We start from the raw sequence: 17313 nt of genomic DNA, 5'->3' as shown, positions 1-17313 counted from the left end.
CACTAACAGAACCCAACTCATATCAGGGCAGTGCTGTGTTGGGGATCACAGAGACATGGATCCACTCAGTAGAAAAGGAATGCTCCCACAGGAAGCTGTGGAGGGGAGTGTGTGCTACCAAGTGCTCTTCTGAGAGGAAGGACCTTAGACTATGATTCTGGTTGGTCTCCCTGGAGATGGCTGAATTGCATATCAGAGGTCAGGGGAAAATATTATTTTTGGGGAAAAACGAGCTGGTGGTAGATAAAACATTATTTGGGGGACACAACTATACTGACCCTCAAAAATATTATTGTCAGCATTTTCCATTAGTATACTCTAGTCTCCTTTAAGGAAGAACTGTCATGAGTGTCTCAAGACCATCAGGTCTAGTTTTATAACAATGGTTTCCATGTGTATAATTTATAAGCTACATCCTCCCTTAAGAGAAAACTATGGATACTTTCAAGACCACCAGGTCCATAACAGTTCTCTTGCCATGCCCAGAAACAGAGAACATTGTAGAACTAGCAACAGCTTACCACTTCCTGGACCTTTTGCTGTGTCTACTCAAGCAAGTAGTTGTTCCAAAGCTTGGATGAATGTTTGAGTGTCTGTTTGGGTGGATATATTTGAAATTCTTTGCAGGGGCACATGCTGTAAATGGATAAAAATTTCAGGTCACTTTTCCATTGGTCATTAATGAGATAGCCCGAAGGAAAAAAAAAAGAAAACTAAAGTAGCTTGAGTTAATCATTAAACCTACCCCATGGACAACTAAGGATTTTTACTTTGGAACCCATTTGGCTAGGGCACAAATGAGTTAGGTGAGTTACAATCTGACATGAATGAGTTACCTGCAAGGCAGTTGTAGGCTGGGCTAACAAGATAATACAGCCACTGTCTCTTGCTGAAGAGTTTACTTCTGAAAGAAGCAAAATCACCTGGAAAAGAAAGACAATTTCTCCACTGACTCCTGGCTGAGGAAGGAAGAGGGTAAGGGAGAAGGGGGAATTGTCTCATAGAGCAATTGCCTTATTGTCTATTTTTAAGGCCAAGCTTCCAAGCATAAAGAGAAGCATTGACCTTAGCATGGGTGAAATAGAGGAAAATGACAATTTTATCAGAGAAACAAAGATTTCAGAGGGAGAGTGGGTACCAAGAGATGAGGAATGAGACCTGAGTCAAGTCTTTGTTTCTTTTTTAGAGCTGAAAATCTCAGGATTGGGGTCAGGAATAGGACCCCCCCTAAAACTGAGCTTAACTTTGTGGGAAATTGGTGGATTAACTACACTTAACCCTGCACCCTGCCTTCACTATATGCATTAATTTATTGATTTGATTGCTCTATGCTGGAGGCAGAGAAGAAGACTTACACTCAGGTTTTTAAAGAGAGAAAAGCATGGGGTGGGAAATTATCATTACCATTGTTTGAAGCTTTAGGGAGTAGGTGCCAAAATGAAATGGTGAGCTAGGAGAAGCAGTTTGGGAATAGATAATCCTGATCCAATAGTACTCTTTCAGATGCAGTGGGATGATTAATTTCAAAGAACAAAAGGTAGTACATTCAGGGCATTAATACGTGGAAAGGCATGATTCAATTTAACATGTATTCAATTCTGGAAACATAGGTATTAGACAGAAAAAGGTATTCCTGGGCTGATTTTCTCTTTTGTAAAGGCTTTGTTTATATACTTAAAATTTTTATTTATTTATTTTTCACATTAAAGTTCCTAGGTATCTCTCTCCTTTCCCTCCCTGCATTAGAGATGGCATCAGTTAACCAAAATTATATATATATAAAACTGTCTTGCTGGTTTCTATTTATTAGTTCTTTCTTTGGAGGTGGATTACACAAGTTATTCTTCAAACAATGTTTCTGTTGCTATATATAGTGTTCTCTTGGTTCTGATCATTTCATTCTTCATAATTTTATGTAGGTCCTTCCATGGTTTTTAAAAAATTAACCTGCTCTACATTTCGTAGGCTGCAGTAGTATTCCATCACAATCATATGCCACTACTTGTTCAGCCATTCCTCAATTGATGGGCATACCCTCAATTTCTAGTTCTTTGTCACTGCAAAGAGAGCTGCTTAATAAGGGAACATAGAAATGGAAATGGAATTAATTGGAGACCAAACAACTTCATCTGAAAGAATGATTAGGGGAATCTTCTTGGGGAGAAGGAAAAAGAATGAGGCAGATTTTTGGACTAATGTGAGAATTTTTTTCTCTTGGATAAGCATCTTTATTATAATTTATTACATGTTTATAGCAAATCATATTATTGTTATGTTACACATTATATAATGTTATATATGTGTTTATATATTAAATTAAATGATAAAAATAAGAATGAGTGGGTCAAAGAATAAGTCATAGAAATAATTTTATTAAAGACTGCTAATGGAGACATCATTTAGCTCTTTTTGCAATGCAAATAGTACACCCTTGAGTCATTTGTCTGGTATGCTATCTTCTTCATTTAATGGAAGATAAATCATAAAACACAACATGAGTGATGATTGTTTCTTTTTAAGACCACTCAGCTTTTTGGGGGGAAGGATTTTCTATGTGATCATATAAGTCCCTATAGCAGCATAAATAAGATATCTTTGCCACTATTTTTGAGGGGCTCAGTAGTTAAATATGTCATTACTTTAACTCTAATATGGCTCTAAAAAGTAATATCTTGTCTTTGGGAAGAGACTGTGCCCTTCCTCATGTTTTCTGCACAGACTGGATTTATGGCTTATTGGTTTTTTCAAAGAATAACCAAAAGTCTTCCTGACCCTTGAATGATTTTGTCATGAAACTGATTCACTAAAATATTGACCTTGAATTACACCTAATGCAATAAGCTTTTGTCCTTTTGTAAGAAGACTCTGTGGACATAGAATGTTGGATCCAATACTAGGCATGCTCAATATACTGGTTGCCTTTGTTTAACTGTTTTACTTTGTTATAAGAGAGGGCTCAGTAGTGGAGGTGGATGGGGGGGTAGTAGGAGATAGATTTTAAAAATGGCAGATTAAATGATAATGATAGGTTTAAAAAAGAAAGGCATCAATAAAACTTATGAAAGGTCACAGGAATCTTTTTTTTTTTTAAACCCTTACCTTCCATCTTGGAGTCAATACTGTTTATTGGCTCCAAGGCAGAAGAGTGGTAAGGACTAGGCAATGGGGGGGGTCAAGTGACTTGCCCAGGGTCACACAGCTGGGAGGTGTCTGAGGCCAGATTTGAAACTAGGACCTCCTATCTCTAGGCCTGGCTCTCAATCTACTGAGCTACCCAGCTGCCCCCTCTTTTTGACTTAGAAAATCACAGAGTTCAACCCTATTTCTAGATCCATTTCTGGTCCCCACCCTTAGCGAGGAGGGCCTTGGTTCTGATGGACCCTATAATCTGGCTAGAATCATTACTGCAATAGTTTAAAAATCCAGAATTTTGTCAGTGTGGGAGAAGTTCCCTCCACATATATAAATCACAATCACATATGTTACTTAGTTGAGATGGTATTTAAGAGATGCTGAGGTTGAAAAACAAAAAAAAAAATTAGTATTGTTATATGTTGGCATGATCAAAGAAGACATGGAGTGTTTGAGTTCTATGTTCTATGTAAGCACACCAGGGTTCAGTGAATAAAGATCAATAAAGCTTAGAGTAGTTAGAGTGAATTTCATGGAGAAGACAGAGCATGAGATGGATCTAAAATGATCTTTAGACTTTTCATTGGTCAAGAAGAGTAAGTTCTGGGGGCAGCTGGGTGGCTCAGTGGATTGAGAGTCAAGCCTAGAGATGGGAGGTCCTGGGTTCAAATCTAGCCTCAGGCATTTCCTTACTGGGTGACCCTGGGCAAGTCACTTAATCCCCATTGCCTAACCCTTACTGCTCTTCTGCCTCGGAGCCAATTGGCTCCAAGATGGAAGATAAAGGTTTTATTTTTTTATTTTATTTTATTTTTTTTAAAGAAGAAGAGTAAGTTCTTGGGGGGAAGAGACTGTTAGCTATCTCTTTTTTATCTCTAGTTCTTACCACAGTAGCAGTAGGCACTTAATAAATGCTTATTGACTGAATGAATATGCCAGATTTAAGAATGATTATGGTATGTTTAATAGATATTTAAGAAACCAGACTTTCTACACTGAACAATGACTATTGGGGAATACTGAGATGGGGGAAGAGGAAGAGAACAACCTTTATTAAGTACTTACTATGTTCTAGGCCCTGTACTGAAAGCTTTACAAATATCTCATTTGATCCTTACAACAATCACCTTGTGATGTAGGTCATAGGATGAAAGGTGGTTAGATAGAGAATTGTTTGAAGATAGGGATGTAGTTCATTAATGCTTAAGCTGAAATTGATGTTAGAGATTGTCTAATTCAGCCCTTTAATTTTGAACTAGTTGGGTACCAGAAGCTGTTAAAGGAAGAATTACTTACCTTTCTTTTGTTTGTTTTTATTCCTTATAAGTAGGTGGTCATTAAATTCTTTCTTCAAAAAAAATGTACCAACATGAAATCTGTAAAAAAAAATGTGGGCCATATTGCTTATAAAAGTTGTAACAATTTAGAGAAAAAAATTCCAATAGAAATATCACCAAAAAGCCATAAGTTTTTCCTGTTCCCCAATAATATGCTAATTTGGGATGCCTTCAATACCTATAAAGATTTTTTTCCCCTGACACCTATGATTTCCTCATTGCTGAGAGTTTCTAATAAGGAAACAATATCTCCTCTTCAACTTCTAATCTTAGAGAGTTTCCTGGGTCACTGAGAAGCTATGTGACTTATCTCGAGTTGTATAGCTAGTGTGTGTTAGAGGTGGAATGTGAATCCAATGCTTTCTGGAATCAAGACCAGCTCTCAGGCCACTGCACCATGTAGAAGTCACATTAAGTTATCCTTATAAAAATTTATATGACTAGGGAAGTAGGTGTATGGGTTGTCCAGTCCCTAAAAATCCTTAGTCCTTTAAAAGAAAACTTTCTGTTTTATCTAGGACTTTGTTGTCTTCATCAAAAAGAACATAAAGATCATCAGATGATTATTGTCCTATTATCTTTTTCAATTTATCTGATTCTCCTGCCATTTCCTTCCCCCAGTTGAAAATGAATTTTCCATCTCAAGTCTTTTTGATTTGAATCTATTTGGAATTTCTTCTTTTCTCCTATTCAGCTGTATATCATACTCATCTCTCTCTCTCTCTCTCTCTCTCTCTCTCTCTCTCTCTCTCTCTCTCTCTCTCTCTCTCTCTCTCTGTGTATCTCTCTCTCTTTCTATCTTCCCCCCCTCTCTCTCTATCCTTCCCTCCCTCTCTCCTTCTCTTCTTTCTTCTTTACAAAGAGTAGTACAGTATATTAAATTTCTTTTAGATTTTCTCCACAATGAACATGACCTGAGAGAAGTTATTTTTATCTACTTGATTCACAAATATGGACATTTAAGCCCAAATAGAATTATACTCAAAATACTTAGATACTATCTTTTCCCTGAATCTAGGGACTTTTTGAAAAATATAAGGCTATTTGATAATATTCTTTTTTTAAGTTTATTTATTTAATTAATTAATTAGGAATATTTTTTCATGGTTACATGATTCATGTTCTTTTCCTCCCTCTCTGCCACCCCCTTCCATAGTCGATGAGCAATTCCACTGGGTTTTATATGTGTCATTGATCAAGATCTATTTTCATATTATTAATATTTGCAAGTAGGGTGATCATTTAGAGTCTACATCTTTTTGGTAGTATTCTTATTGGAAGTTCTTTCTCTAGTTTGGCACTGGCTTAGGCACTGTTATGAAAAATTATGATATCAATTTCTCCCCTAACTTTTCAGAACAGAGAAACTATGATAATTCAATCAAAATGGATGATGCCTGTGATTACTGAGTGACCTTAGAATGTCTCATCTAGTATGTAAGATGATTGCCTGTCTATATTCATTGATGACTATTGAGATGATCCTCTTGGCAGGTGAGTGAGGAATTGTGTGGTTCTTTCTCAAATATGGAAATTGACAGCAAAGAAATCTCAACAGGTGACTTGGATTCTTAATTCACTGTTTGAATCTATGTGGAGCTTTTTTGGGGGAGATTCTGTGTGGACTTTTCAAGGATCACTATCTAGTTTGACTATCACTATTTATTTGGGCATCAGTAGCCAGGAGCAAAATTAATTTAAGAATCCCTTTCATGATTTTGACTGGGGTTATCTCTCTTACTCTGTGGTCCATTTTTCCTCCTACGTGGTTCTAAGTTTGAATTATATTGTGGTTGGAAAATATGTCCATAATTCATTTTTTCACTCTATAGAACTACTATTGGTTGTGGCAGTTATACATGTAGCACCACCATAATCTGTCTTTATTTTGCACTTAGGTACAGGTTGTCAAAATTAAAAGTGAAAACATATGATACAATGCTTTATGGTCAAAAGTGGGCAGAATATAATGATGGAGAGGGCACTGTACCTAAAAACAGGAAGACCTAGATTCTAAATCCCACTTCAGACACTTACTATGTTATGTTAAGCACATCATTTAACTGCTCTGTATCTCAGTTCTCTCAACCACAAAATTGAAGCAGAGGTGCTAGATTCACTAGCATCAAAGTTCTTTTCCAGATCTAAATTTCTCATGGGATTTAACCTGAACAATACCTTTTGGTTTTCATTTTGGATGAAGTTAAATACTTCCTCTCAGATTTTCATGCTTCATAGCCTAAATGTAAAAAAAAAATTAATTCAAATTTAAGGGGGGTATTTATGTAAATGTAGGCACCAGAATAATAATAAAAAAAATAGTTCTCATGTATGCCATCATGGTCTGAACACTTTTAGTGTAATGTATTCAGTTCTGAGAGCGACATTTTAGGAATATCCAAAGAAGAGTGGAGAGATTAATGAGAAATCTGGAAACCATATAATGTGAAGATTGTTTGAAAGAAATAATAATGTTTAGTAAGGATAAGAGAATACTTAAGTGAGGAACATGATAGATATTTCCCAACATTTGAAAGGTTCTTTTTGGTTCAGGGATTAGAGTTATGTTTAGCTTCAGAGAGAGATACTAGGAAAAATGGTTAGAAGTTATATGGAGATACATTTTGCCTTTCTATAAATAACAACTTCCTAACAATTGGACCAATATAAAAATGTAATGAACTCATAAAATAAGGAATCCCCCATCACTGCAATGATTTAAGCCAATGATGGGCATTATGGAAGGGGTATATATGGGCAAGATTTTTTCTAGGTAACATATAAAATTCTTTACATTTCTACCCATGATTTCTATGGCCCAATGCTTATGGACTCTCTTTCCTTTGTTAGAGAATAGTAACTGTTTGCATTCAGTTTTTCTTTCAGTCAAATATTTTCACATTCTTTTTGGTCATTTTGATCAACCTTTGTATCTTTAATGGTTCCTCAGTGCAGAAATATCTGGAATTCAATAATATTATTTCTTCACCTACTCTACCATTTCTGAGAGTTGTGCCAATGGTGGCTCTAGCTTAACCCAGGACCACCCAGAGGTCTGTCCCCTTTGCACATGTCTGTTGAAGGTCATATTCTCAAATAATTAAATCTTGAGCTTTGCTGCAGCCCTTTCTAAATCCTGTTACCTTGTGTAGGGTGGAGATTGTAGTTTCCAAGACCTGATTCTGTCATTCCAAGTATCTCTATTGTTATTGATCAGGAAATAGCCAAATCCCATCCTCTAAAGAATGGTTTGAACAGGGTTGAGTAGTTTTGAAATTCACAATTCCCTCCTGAGGCCCAAGGAAGGCTAACCTCTCCAATGGGTCTTGTAAACATACTAGCTATGAAATTACAATAGTTAGAGATAAAGGAAAAATAGGGGAGATAGAGAGAGACAGCAAAACCAATGTTTTGCTGGGCACATTGACAAAGCCAATTAGGGGGCAGTCCCCTTTGGCAGAAGAGTGTACATTCAAAATAAATTAAATCAACCTTCAGTTCAAGCAACCACACCCCAAGGTTCATTCTCGATCTTGATGTAATGTAGGTTTTCTGGCATCTTTCTGCAACAGTTCATTCTCTGGATTTAGGAGTTAGCAAGCTTCTTCCTTGAAGATGTTTCTCAAATGAAAAAAAAACTTTTCAAAATTTTGGAATTTTATTAAAATACAATCTCCCTGAAGTGGGTGTTAAAAAATCCAGTTCAGCACAGGATGCATTGTTGAGTTGGGTTATAAGAGTCAGTTATTAAAAGAATTCAAAAACAATAAAAACAAAACAAACAAAAACCAAAAATATATAAAGGGAAAAATATGGAAGAAAGTTAACCTTTGGGGAGAAAGGGAAGAAAAAATTCAAAATTAGAATCAAAATACCAAAATCTATGTATAAAATGTTGAGTAAACCAGAATAACTTCATAATGGGCCCTTGTAAAGGTCCAATTTACAGTAATTTCTATCCCACAAATCTGTAGGACAGAATGTAGTAATAGTTCACTTACCCACTTGCAGCCAAGACTACAGGAAGTTGTCATATTATAAGAAGGAAAGGAACTAGAATTTTATTTTGATAGGGAAGAGTCATTCCCAGGTCTGACTTTTTTCATTCTCAAGGATATAGGGAGCCAGTATGATAGTCAAATTTTTGTACTTGTATGAGTACTTCATAAAGAGTGTAGATACAAGGAAGTCCTACGACTTAACGTATGTCAAGCATCGCAACCTCGAGTCCACATTAGTATTTCCTGTGCGCTCTTTTGGCACTATTTAAGTAAAGTCTGTGCTCCTTGTTTTTATCCCATTTCCTGGAATCAGACACAAACATTAATCACAGTCCCATAACATTTTATCAATAAATGGCAGGTTCCCACAGTCTAGAGCTGTTTGGGTATGTATATTTAAACTTATATTACTGCAGAGAGAGAGAAAAAAATTTAATTGTATGTACCTTTTGTACAAGAAATGAGGAAAGGGGAAAAAATTCAAATATTCAAAAGAAAAGCAATAATAAAAAATAAGAGAAAGAGAAGAAAAAATCAGGAATTCAATGTGTTTTTGAAAAAACAGCATCCACTTGTCAATGGATTATTATCTTCAATGCATGTGATAGGATACAGTCAATCAGTCTCAGCAGAAAATGCTCTCTTTACATGTGAGCAATGAATCCAAGAGTCCTTTTCTCCAACCTTTATAGATGTTGGAGTAGTTAACAATATTTGGAATGGTCCTTCCCATGAAGGCTGAGTTGCTTCAGTATGCTGGAAAATTTTAATATACACCTTGTCTCCTGAGTTCAGGTTGTGAAGTGAAAAGTCTAGTGGTCCGGCTTGTACTGCAGCTCCAGATTCATGAAGTTCACGCAGTTTATGCTGTAATTCCTGTATATAGGAAGCAATCGTAGTATCTCCCCCTAATAGTGATGTATATGACGGGGAGAAAGGATTAGCCTGTATAGGCGGATGTCCAAAAAGCATCTCAAATGGTGAAATATGTGAGTCTCCTCTAGGCCTGCTTCTAAGATAAAATAGGGCCAGAGGGAGAATTTCAGGCCATTTTAAATGGGTCTCAGTGCATAATTTGCCAATCATAGTTTTAAGTTCTTTATTCATCCTTTCAACTTGGCCTGAGCTCTGAGGATGATATGGAACATGGAATTTGGGAGTTATCCCCAAGCAAGAATATATTTGGTTTAAGACAGAATCAGTAAAATGACTTCCTCTATCGGAATCAATACGTGCTGGCAGGCCAAAATGAGGAATAATTTCTTTTAAAAACACCTTAGCAACAAAAGCCGCCGTGGCTTGGGTCGCAGGAAATGCTTCCAGCCATCTGGTCAGTTGATCTACTATGACTAGGCAAAATTTATAATGGCCGGCCTTTGGCATTGTTATGTAATCTATCTGTAGGTGCTCAAAAGGTGTGTAAGCCAGAGGATGCGCACCAAAAGCTTTTCTACGAAAGGCGTGTTGGTTATATGCTTGACAGGTAGAGCAGACTGAACACACTTTAGAGGCTATGGTAGTTATACCGGGGGCTATCCATACTCTCTTAACAGAGTCCACGATGCCCTGGGTACCAAAGTGACCATTTTTATGCACAGATTGGCAAATTTAGTGATAGAAACTTTTAGGGAGCAGGGGTTTCCCTTCAGATGATACCCACACTCCATTAATCTGTTTTGCTTTAAATTTTTGTTTCCATTTTTCCACTTCCTTTTCATTATAGGAAAGTCATAAATTTAAATTATCAGTGGTTGTTAATGTTAAAATTAATCCAGGTCCTTCTATGGCTGCTAGCTTTGCAGCGTCATCTACTCAGTCATTTCCTCTAGAGACAGGGTCAGAACCACCTGTATGGGCAGAGCAATGAACTACAGCTAGGGCTTCAGGCAGTTGGAGAGCAGAAAGAACTTCATTAATAATTTCTGCATTAGGTATGGATTTTCCAGCTGAGGTTAAAAATCCTCTCTGGAGCCATTGCATCCCGACTGAGTGACAAATGCCAAAAGCATATCTAGAATCCGTATAAATTGTTGCCTTTTTACCCTTGGCAATTATATAGGCATGTTTCAGAGCTATGAGTTCTGCCCCTTGAGTGCTAATATTAGAGGGCAGTGAAGCTGACCACTCAGTGGCAAATTCTGTGACTACAGCAGCTCCAGTGTAGCATATGCCATCTCTCATAAAAGAAGAACCATCAGTAAATAAGACCAGATCTGAGTTGTTTAAAGGAGTGTCCAAGAGATCATCTCGAGGCTTTTCTGCCATGGACACTAGTGTTTCACAACTATGTAATGGTTCTCCTGAAGTTGGTAAATCTGGAAGCAAGGGTGGCAGGGTTAAGAGTTGAACAGCGCTTCAAGGTAATGTTTTCATTGTTTAACAAGGTTATTTCATACCTTGTAATTCGCTGATCAGAAAATGCCTGTGTTCTATGTCTTAAGAACAATGCTTCTACCTCATGTGGGCACATAATTGTCAATGGGCATCCCAATACTAGATCAACAGTTTTTGTCACTAGTAAGGCTGTAGCAGCTATTCCTCTAAGACATGGTGGTGCTCCTGATGCTACTGGGTCTAGTTGGGCAGAATAATAGGCAATTGGGCGCTGAGAAGGTCCCAAAGTCTGAGTTAAAACACCTGAAGCTACCCCTCTTCGCTCATGTACATACAAAGTAAATGGCTTGTTGTAATCTGGGATGCCTTGAGCGGGGGCAGACAGGATAGCCTTTTTTAGATCTGATAGAGCTGACAGGTGTTCTGGTTCTAATTTGAGGGGTTCAGGGACCAAATCCCTTGTTAGTGATATAAGGGGTTTAGTAATTTCCCCATAGCAAGGAATCCATTGTCTACAAAACCCTGTTGCTCCCAAAATTGCTCTCAACTGTTTTGAATATTCTCAATTCGTCTGGGAGAAATCAAGCGGGCACCTGCAGACAGGATGAACCCCAAATATTCTACTTTAGGGAGGCACCACTGAACCTTATCCTTCGAGATCTTATGACCTCTTTTGTGCAATTCCAAAAGAAGGTGCTTGCTATCTTCCTGACATGTTTCTGCATCTGTTGAGGCCAAGAGTAGGTCATCTATGTACTTGATTAATTTGCTGTTTTAAAATTTTATATTATCTGTATCTTGGCTCAAAATTTGCTCAAATAAGCTCGGGCTGTCTACGAAACCTTGTGGCAAACGACTCCGGCAGTATTTACAGCCCTGCCAGGTGAAAGCAAAGATATGTCTCGAGTTCTCATGTATGGGTATGGAAAAGAAGGCTGAGCACAAGTCTACTACTGTAAAGTATGTAGCTGTACTAGGAATAGAAGAAATAATAGTATTGATATTGGAAACTACGGAGTGTTTTTTTATAATGTGATTGTTCACAGCCCTCAAATACTGCACGAATCTATAGAGGTGTTTGCCATCAGGCCCTCTTTTTGGTTTTTTAACAGGCAGGATGGACATGTTGTATTCATATTTACAAGGGATTATTATTCCCTGTGTAATTAATGAGTTAATTACTGGGGTAATTCCCTCAATTGCCTCTTTTGAGAGGGGATACTGAGGAATGGAAGGAGGTGGGCTAGATTTAGTTTTTATCTGCACAGGAACAGCCGACTTAAGTAAGCCTACATCGGAAGAAGATGTGGCCCAAAAGAGACTCCGGTATATCTTCAGGTATTGCAAAGGTGTGATGCTCTTTTTTCTCCTGACTCTCTGAGAGAATTACAGGGAGTAAATTTAAAGATTCCTCTGGTACTTCCAATGATAAAGAACCATCTGGAGAGCAGGTTATTGTGGCTCTGAGTTTGCATAGAAGGTCCCTTCGTGGTCGTCACAATGTGATATGGAAATCACATTAAAAGACTGATATATATTAATTTAAGGTCGCCACGGGATTCAGCTATGTAATTCCTAAATGAAAACTCAAGTCAGCAGTCAACCTTTTATGGAGTTTTTAATTACTAACAGGAGGAAGAAAGGTATGAGAGAGAGAGAGAGAGAGAGAGAGAGAGAGAGAGAGAGAGAGAGAGAGAGAGAGAGAGAGAGAGAGAGAGAGAAAGGGAAGAGAAGGGAATAGGGCTTAAATACCCACTCTGCTTAGGCTGGGCCAAAGGCCCAAGGCCTTGGATAGCTGAGGCAAAGAAAAGAGATCAGTCCTTATCACTCACATGACCAAAATGGAGAAACAGTCTGAGGGCCTCCACTCCAAGCACCAGGCTCCAACTACCATACTCTCACTCCACACTGGATGTCCCAGCCTCCTCAGCTCTCCTCTACCTCACTTCCTGTGTCTCACCTGTGCCAATGGTGGCTCTAGCTTAACCCAGGACCGCCCAGAGGTCTGTCCCCTTTGCACATGTCTGTTGAAGGTCATATTCTCAAATAATTAAATCTTGAGCTTTGCTGCAGCCCTTTCTAAATCCTGTTATCTTGAGTAGGGTGGAGATTGTAGTTTCCAAGACCTGATTCTATCATTCCAAGTATCTCTATTGTTATTGATCAGGAAATAGCCAAATCCCATCCTCTAAAGAATGGTTTGAACAGGGTTGAGTAGTTTTGAAATTCACAGAGTGATGTGGATTGTCCTTTGGCATCTGTGAGATAGATAACCTTTTGATATCACCAAAAACAACCAAGAAGGTTCTATCTTAGCCCTTAGTGGTAAATGATAATCTAATTAAGTGACTTCAGTTTATATTCATTGCTTTATGTCTGTTTATAAATGTATATTCTATGCATGTAATCTTAATCAGTATTTTAGTGATAAATTATAAGGAATAATATCAATTATTAATTGTTTGAATAATTGTGTATGAGAATCAATAATTAATAATCAGAATGTGAGTAAAATAACAAGGAAAATCCCTTGAAATGCTTTGCAAATTACCTTTTGTGAATTGTGTACATGCCTTCAGTGTTCTGGAATATGCCCAGATTTATGACATCTCAGTTGACTTTGAAACTACAGAATAACCTTGGCTTTTAAAAAAATTATCATATGAGACAAGGATAACCTAATTTCCTCCCAAAAGAAGATAAAAAGGAAAATTTCACATTCTGGAAGGAAGAAAACTTCTAGGTGGGAAAATTTTGGTTTTCTCCCTGGGAAGAAATAATTAGCTGACTCCTTCCCCCCAACCCCCTTTGGAAGGAAGTTTGTATAATTTGACTCTTGCATGATGTATATAAACCATTGTCAAGTGAGGTTGAGTTCTTAGATGTTGCTCAATATCTCTGACCCAGATGCTTTGTGATTTACACCTCCTACAATAAATGTCAGTTTGAGTTCAGAATTTGCTTCCCAGTATTGATTTTTCTTTTGCATGGTTTCAGAGAAACTTGCAAAGCCTTGTATGAAATGATATGGGATTATGTGAATGATAGCATAGTAAAAACAGAGAATTTTGAAAGTTTTTCTATTTTTGATCAAATCAATGACCAATCACAATTGCAGAGTAACATTGATGAGATATGCTATCCACTTCCTGACAGAGATTAACATTATTAGGTTCTAAGGGATTGGGCCAGGCCCTGGGGATACAAAGCCTCACACCCCCTTCCCTTCCCCCACCCCCCAAAAAATTGAAACAGTGCCTGACTTTAAGGAGCTTATAAGGTTGGTACACCTCTGATCTATCCTTTGAGAGTCTAGAGTCAATTTTCTACAAAAGAAGATAGTACCATGTAATTGAAAGAGTACTGAATTTATTTCAAAAGCCCGACCAGCAGTCTCTCAAAGCCTCATTTTCTGTCTAGGTGTGATGGCTTAGGCAAATCATGAGGATTTGGGAGATAGCTTAGTGAGTGTTCAGAACCTGATACTCAGGTGTCACAAAGGCTGTTCCATCTGGAAGAGTGCTCATGTTTATTTATATAGATCAGTGGGTACATGTTTTCTGGCACACAGTCTCATTTTTCAACATACATGATCTACAGATAATTGGATATGTCACACATTAATTTCTAACAGATTGTTTAATTAACATTCTATGATCATCCTGCATACACATTGCTACAACAAAAGAATAGTGATAGAGATGAATAATACAGACAGGGTCAGTTCCCCCTGACCTGTGGGAGGACCAGCTAAGAGAAGCAGCTTTTATAATTAATCTTAGGAGATGGGTGACAAAATATTTCGCAGCTCAGTACAGGATTAAAGGGCAAATTCAATATAACCCAGAATCAGGTATCTTTCTGATTTCTAAGTTGCATTTTTCTTTATATTTCACTCAGGCACTTAGTGATATTGCCTGGTTATCATACACAAACAGATACAATGAAGTGTGTCATAGCAGAGGAGTGATTGATGTCGTGCTTGGCCTGCAGTGGGTGTGGGGAGTCTGAATGTACCTCTGCTGAGAGAGAAGGGAGGGGTAGTGGGTAATGATCTTTGGGTTTTAATTCTGTGAATGTAATATTTGGGTTAATAATCTGGGGGGGATTAAAGTGGGACATATGCGTGTTAACCCTATAAGAATTTGATCTTATGTTATTTTTTTGGAAGTAGGGAGAGAATAATAATTCAGTAGCAAGGGATATTACCGAAAGAAGTCACACAGAGGGGGGCTGAGTGGGTGCCACTATCTTTCCAGAAAGTCGCCTTGCAACTCTGGCATCCACGCGCGAACATATCAGACAGCATGGGTATGACAGCTCTCTGCAAATTTGGAATCAGAGAATTGGATTTGAATTCTAGCTCTATTAATAGCTAGGTGACTTTGAGCAAGGGGAAGTGAAGGGAATAAGCATGTATATAAATCTACTTTGTGCCGGGCACTATGCTAAAGTGTTTTACAAATATTGCCTCATTTGATCCATACAACATCCTTGAGTGTTTGGCCCTATTATTATTCCTATTTTATTGATGAGGAAACTGAATCAAGCAAATGTTATGTGACTTGCCCAGGATCCTACAGTTTCTGTGGTCAGATCTGAATGCAGATCATTCTTACTCCTGAGACAATTATTGCTCAGTGGTTAAGAGCACTAGGTCCGGAGTCAGAGGACTTGAGAGTTCAAATCTTGACTCAGACACTTCCTAGTCATATGATCTTGGGAAAATCACTTAACCTCTGCATGCTGAGGAGATAATTAAGTGACTCAGTGGGTAGGGGACTTGGCTTAGAGTCAAGAAGACTGAAGTTCAAATCTGGCTTCAGATACTTTCTAAGCTATGTGACCCTGGGCAAGTCACACATTCTGATTGCTTTAGAAAAGGATCCACTGGAGAAGGAAATGGCAAACCACTATAGTATCTTTGCCAAGAAAACCGCATGGATAGTCATGGTCCATGGAGTCATGAAGAGTTGGACATGATTGAACAACTTTGTGACTCCAAGCTTGGATGTCTATTCTTTGCACCACTCAGCTGCCTCAAGAGTTAGTTGAATCTCAAAATATTTAAGTGAACAAGTAATTTAATCTTTCTGGGCCTCTATTTCCTCATGTGTCATTTTAGAGCTTTGGACTGGATGACTTTTAAGGTCACTGCTAACTCTAAATCTGTCATCCTATGAATTGTGGAGGAACTTGAGTGCATGCTAAGTAGATAAGAGGGAATTGTTTACTTCCCTGCAAAATTAAAGATATTTAATCATTTTAGAGTCATAGATTTTGAGAGATAGGATAAATGATGGTCTGAATTGGCTTTTGTTTTAATGGGTCACTTGTTTGTTTTTAGCATCTTGTAGGAATTGGCATATTGTACCTGATGAGGGCAGTGTTGCTGGAGGAACATGGATCACCATTGTATTTGATGGTAAGTGGGTCTTGTAGGCTTGATGTTTTAGAGGAAAAAGGACTTTGAATTTGTTTTCCTGTTTGAGGTTAGCAGATTTAAGTGCTAATAAGATAGAGAAAATACCTGATGGCAGATATAGGGTGAGGAGTGGGGAGGGGGTATGGAAACCTGATGGCTTGACTAATTTTTTTCTGTCAATGTGAATTTGTCAGAACTGGGAAAGATGGGGAAGTGTGTATATCTACGTTCTGACTTCTGTCATATGGACATATTCTCTATGGACCAAGATTATCTAATGGGCCCTTTGATAATACAATATAATACAAGACTATACTTATCCCAAAGGTAACATTTTAGACCTGAAAACAAAATTTAGACTCTTGTAGTTAAAAAGTGACTTAACCAATCCATGTAGTATAAAGGTTGATGGGTTTAAGGCTATGAGATTTGAGTCTGAACCCTGAATCCTCTGCTTACTAATTGTATGATCCTTGGGAAGTTATTTGAGAGTTTTTCAACTTTGTGAAAAGGAATTCTTTATTCTTTTTTTTTAATTAATGGGGGACCTGGAGGTCATCTTACCATAGTGATGTGTAGGGATTAACCAGCCCACAGTGACAGGGAGTAGAAACCATAGAGACAGGAAGCAGAAATCATAGAGATAGGAAGGAGGAACCATAGAGACAGAAACTGAGGTAGAAAAGGGGAATAAAAGGGGGCCAGTGTGGGTTGGTCAGTCTGTGTCACTTGCTTACAGTTAGGACTGGCAGGTGTGGGAAAGTTGGATGCTGGGAGTGTTTTGGGTTGGTGGTTGGCATTTAGTTGCTGGAATATAAAAATGGGCCTGAGTTTACTGAGAGGTCTTTTTGACTTTAGCCTTTAGAGGGCTTTTTGGCTTTTTGGAGTTTGGGCTGTTAGCTTTTTTTTTTATTTTTTTAAACTTTTTGGAAGGTGGCTGGCCTTTGTTGACAGACCTAATTGGAGTTTGATTAAACACTGATTGGGTTGGTTTTGATTGGGCTGGATTGGGTTGGAACTTTGTGGGGTGGTTATTATTAGTGGTAGTTACAGGCCGTTTATATAGTAGATATAGGCAGTTTAG

General features: G+C 37.9%; 1 protein-coding gene across 2 annotated transcripts in view; it reads left to right on the top strand.

Moving 5' to 3' along the window:
• Positions 1 to 802: 802 nt before the first annotated feature.
• The window catches only part of PKHD1 (PKHD1 ciliary IPT domain containing fibrocystin/polyductin), a 770507-nt gene continuing 753996 nt past the window's right edge, over positions 803 to 17313 (top strand). For both annotated transcript variants that reach the window (XM_007484081.2, XM_016431130.2), the window contains exons 1-3: positions 803 to 975; positions 5827 to 5963; positions 16152 to 16229. In XM_007484081.2, coding sequence (XP_007484143.2) covers positions 5891 to 5963; positions 16152 to 16229 — 151 coding nt within the window. In that variant the 5' untranslated portion in view covers positions 803 to 975; positions 5827 to 5890. The remainder of the gene's footprint in view (positions 976 to 5826; positions 5964 to 16151; positions 16230 to 17313) is intronic.

The sequence above is a fragment of the Monodelphis domestica genome, chromosome 2, assembly GCF_027887165.1.
Source record: "Monodelphis domestica isolate mMonDom1 chromosome 2, mMonDom1.pri, whole genome shotgun sequence".
Classification (NCBI taxonomy): Eukaryota; Metazoa; Chordata; class Mammalia; order Didelphimorphia; family Didelphidae; genus Monodelphis; species Monodelphis domestica.
This window is presented reverse-complemented; position numbering and strand designations above follow the sequence as displayed.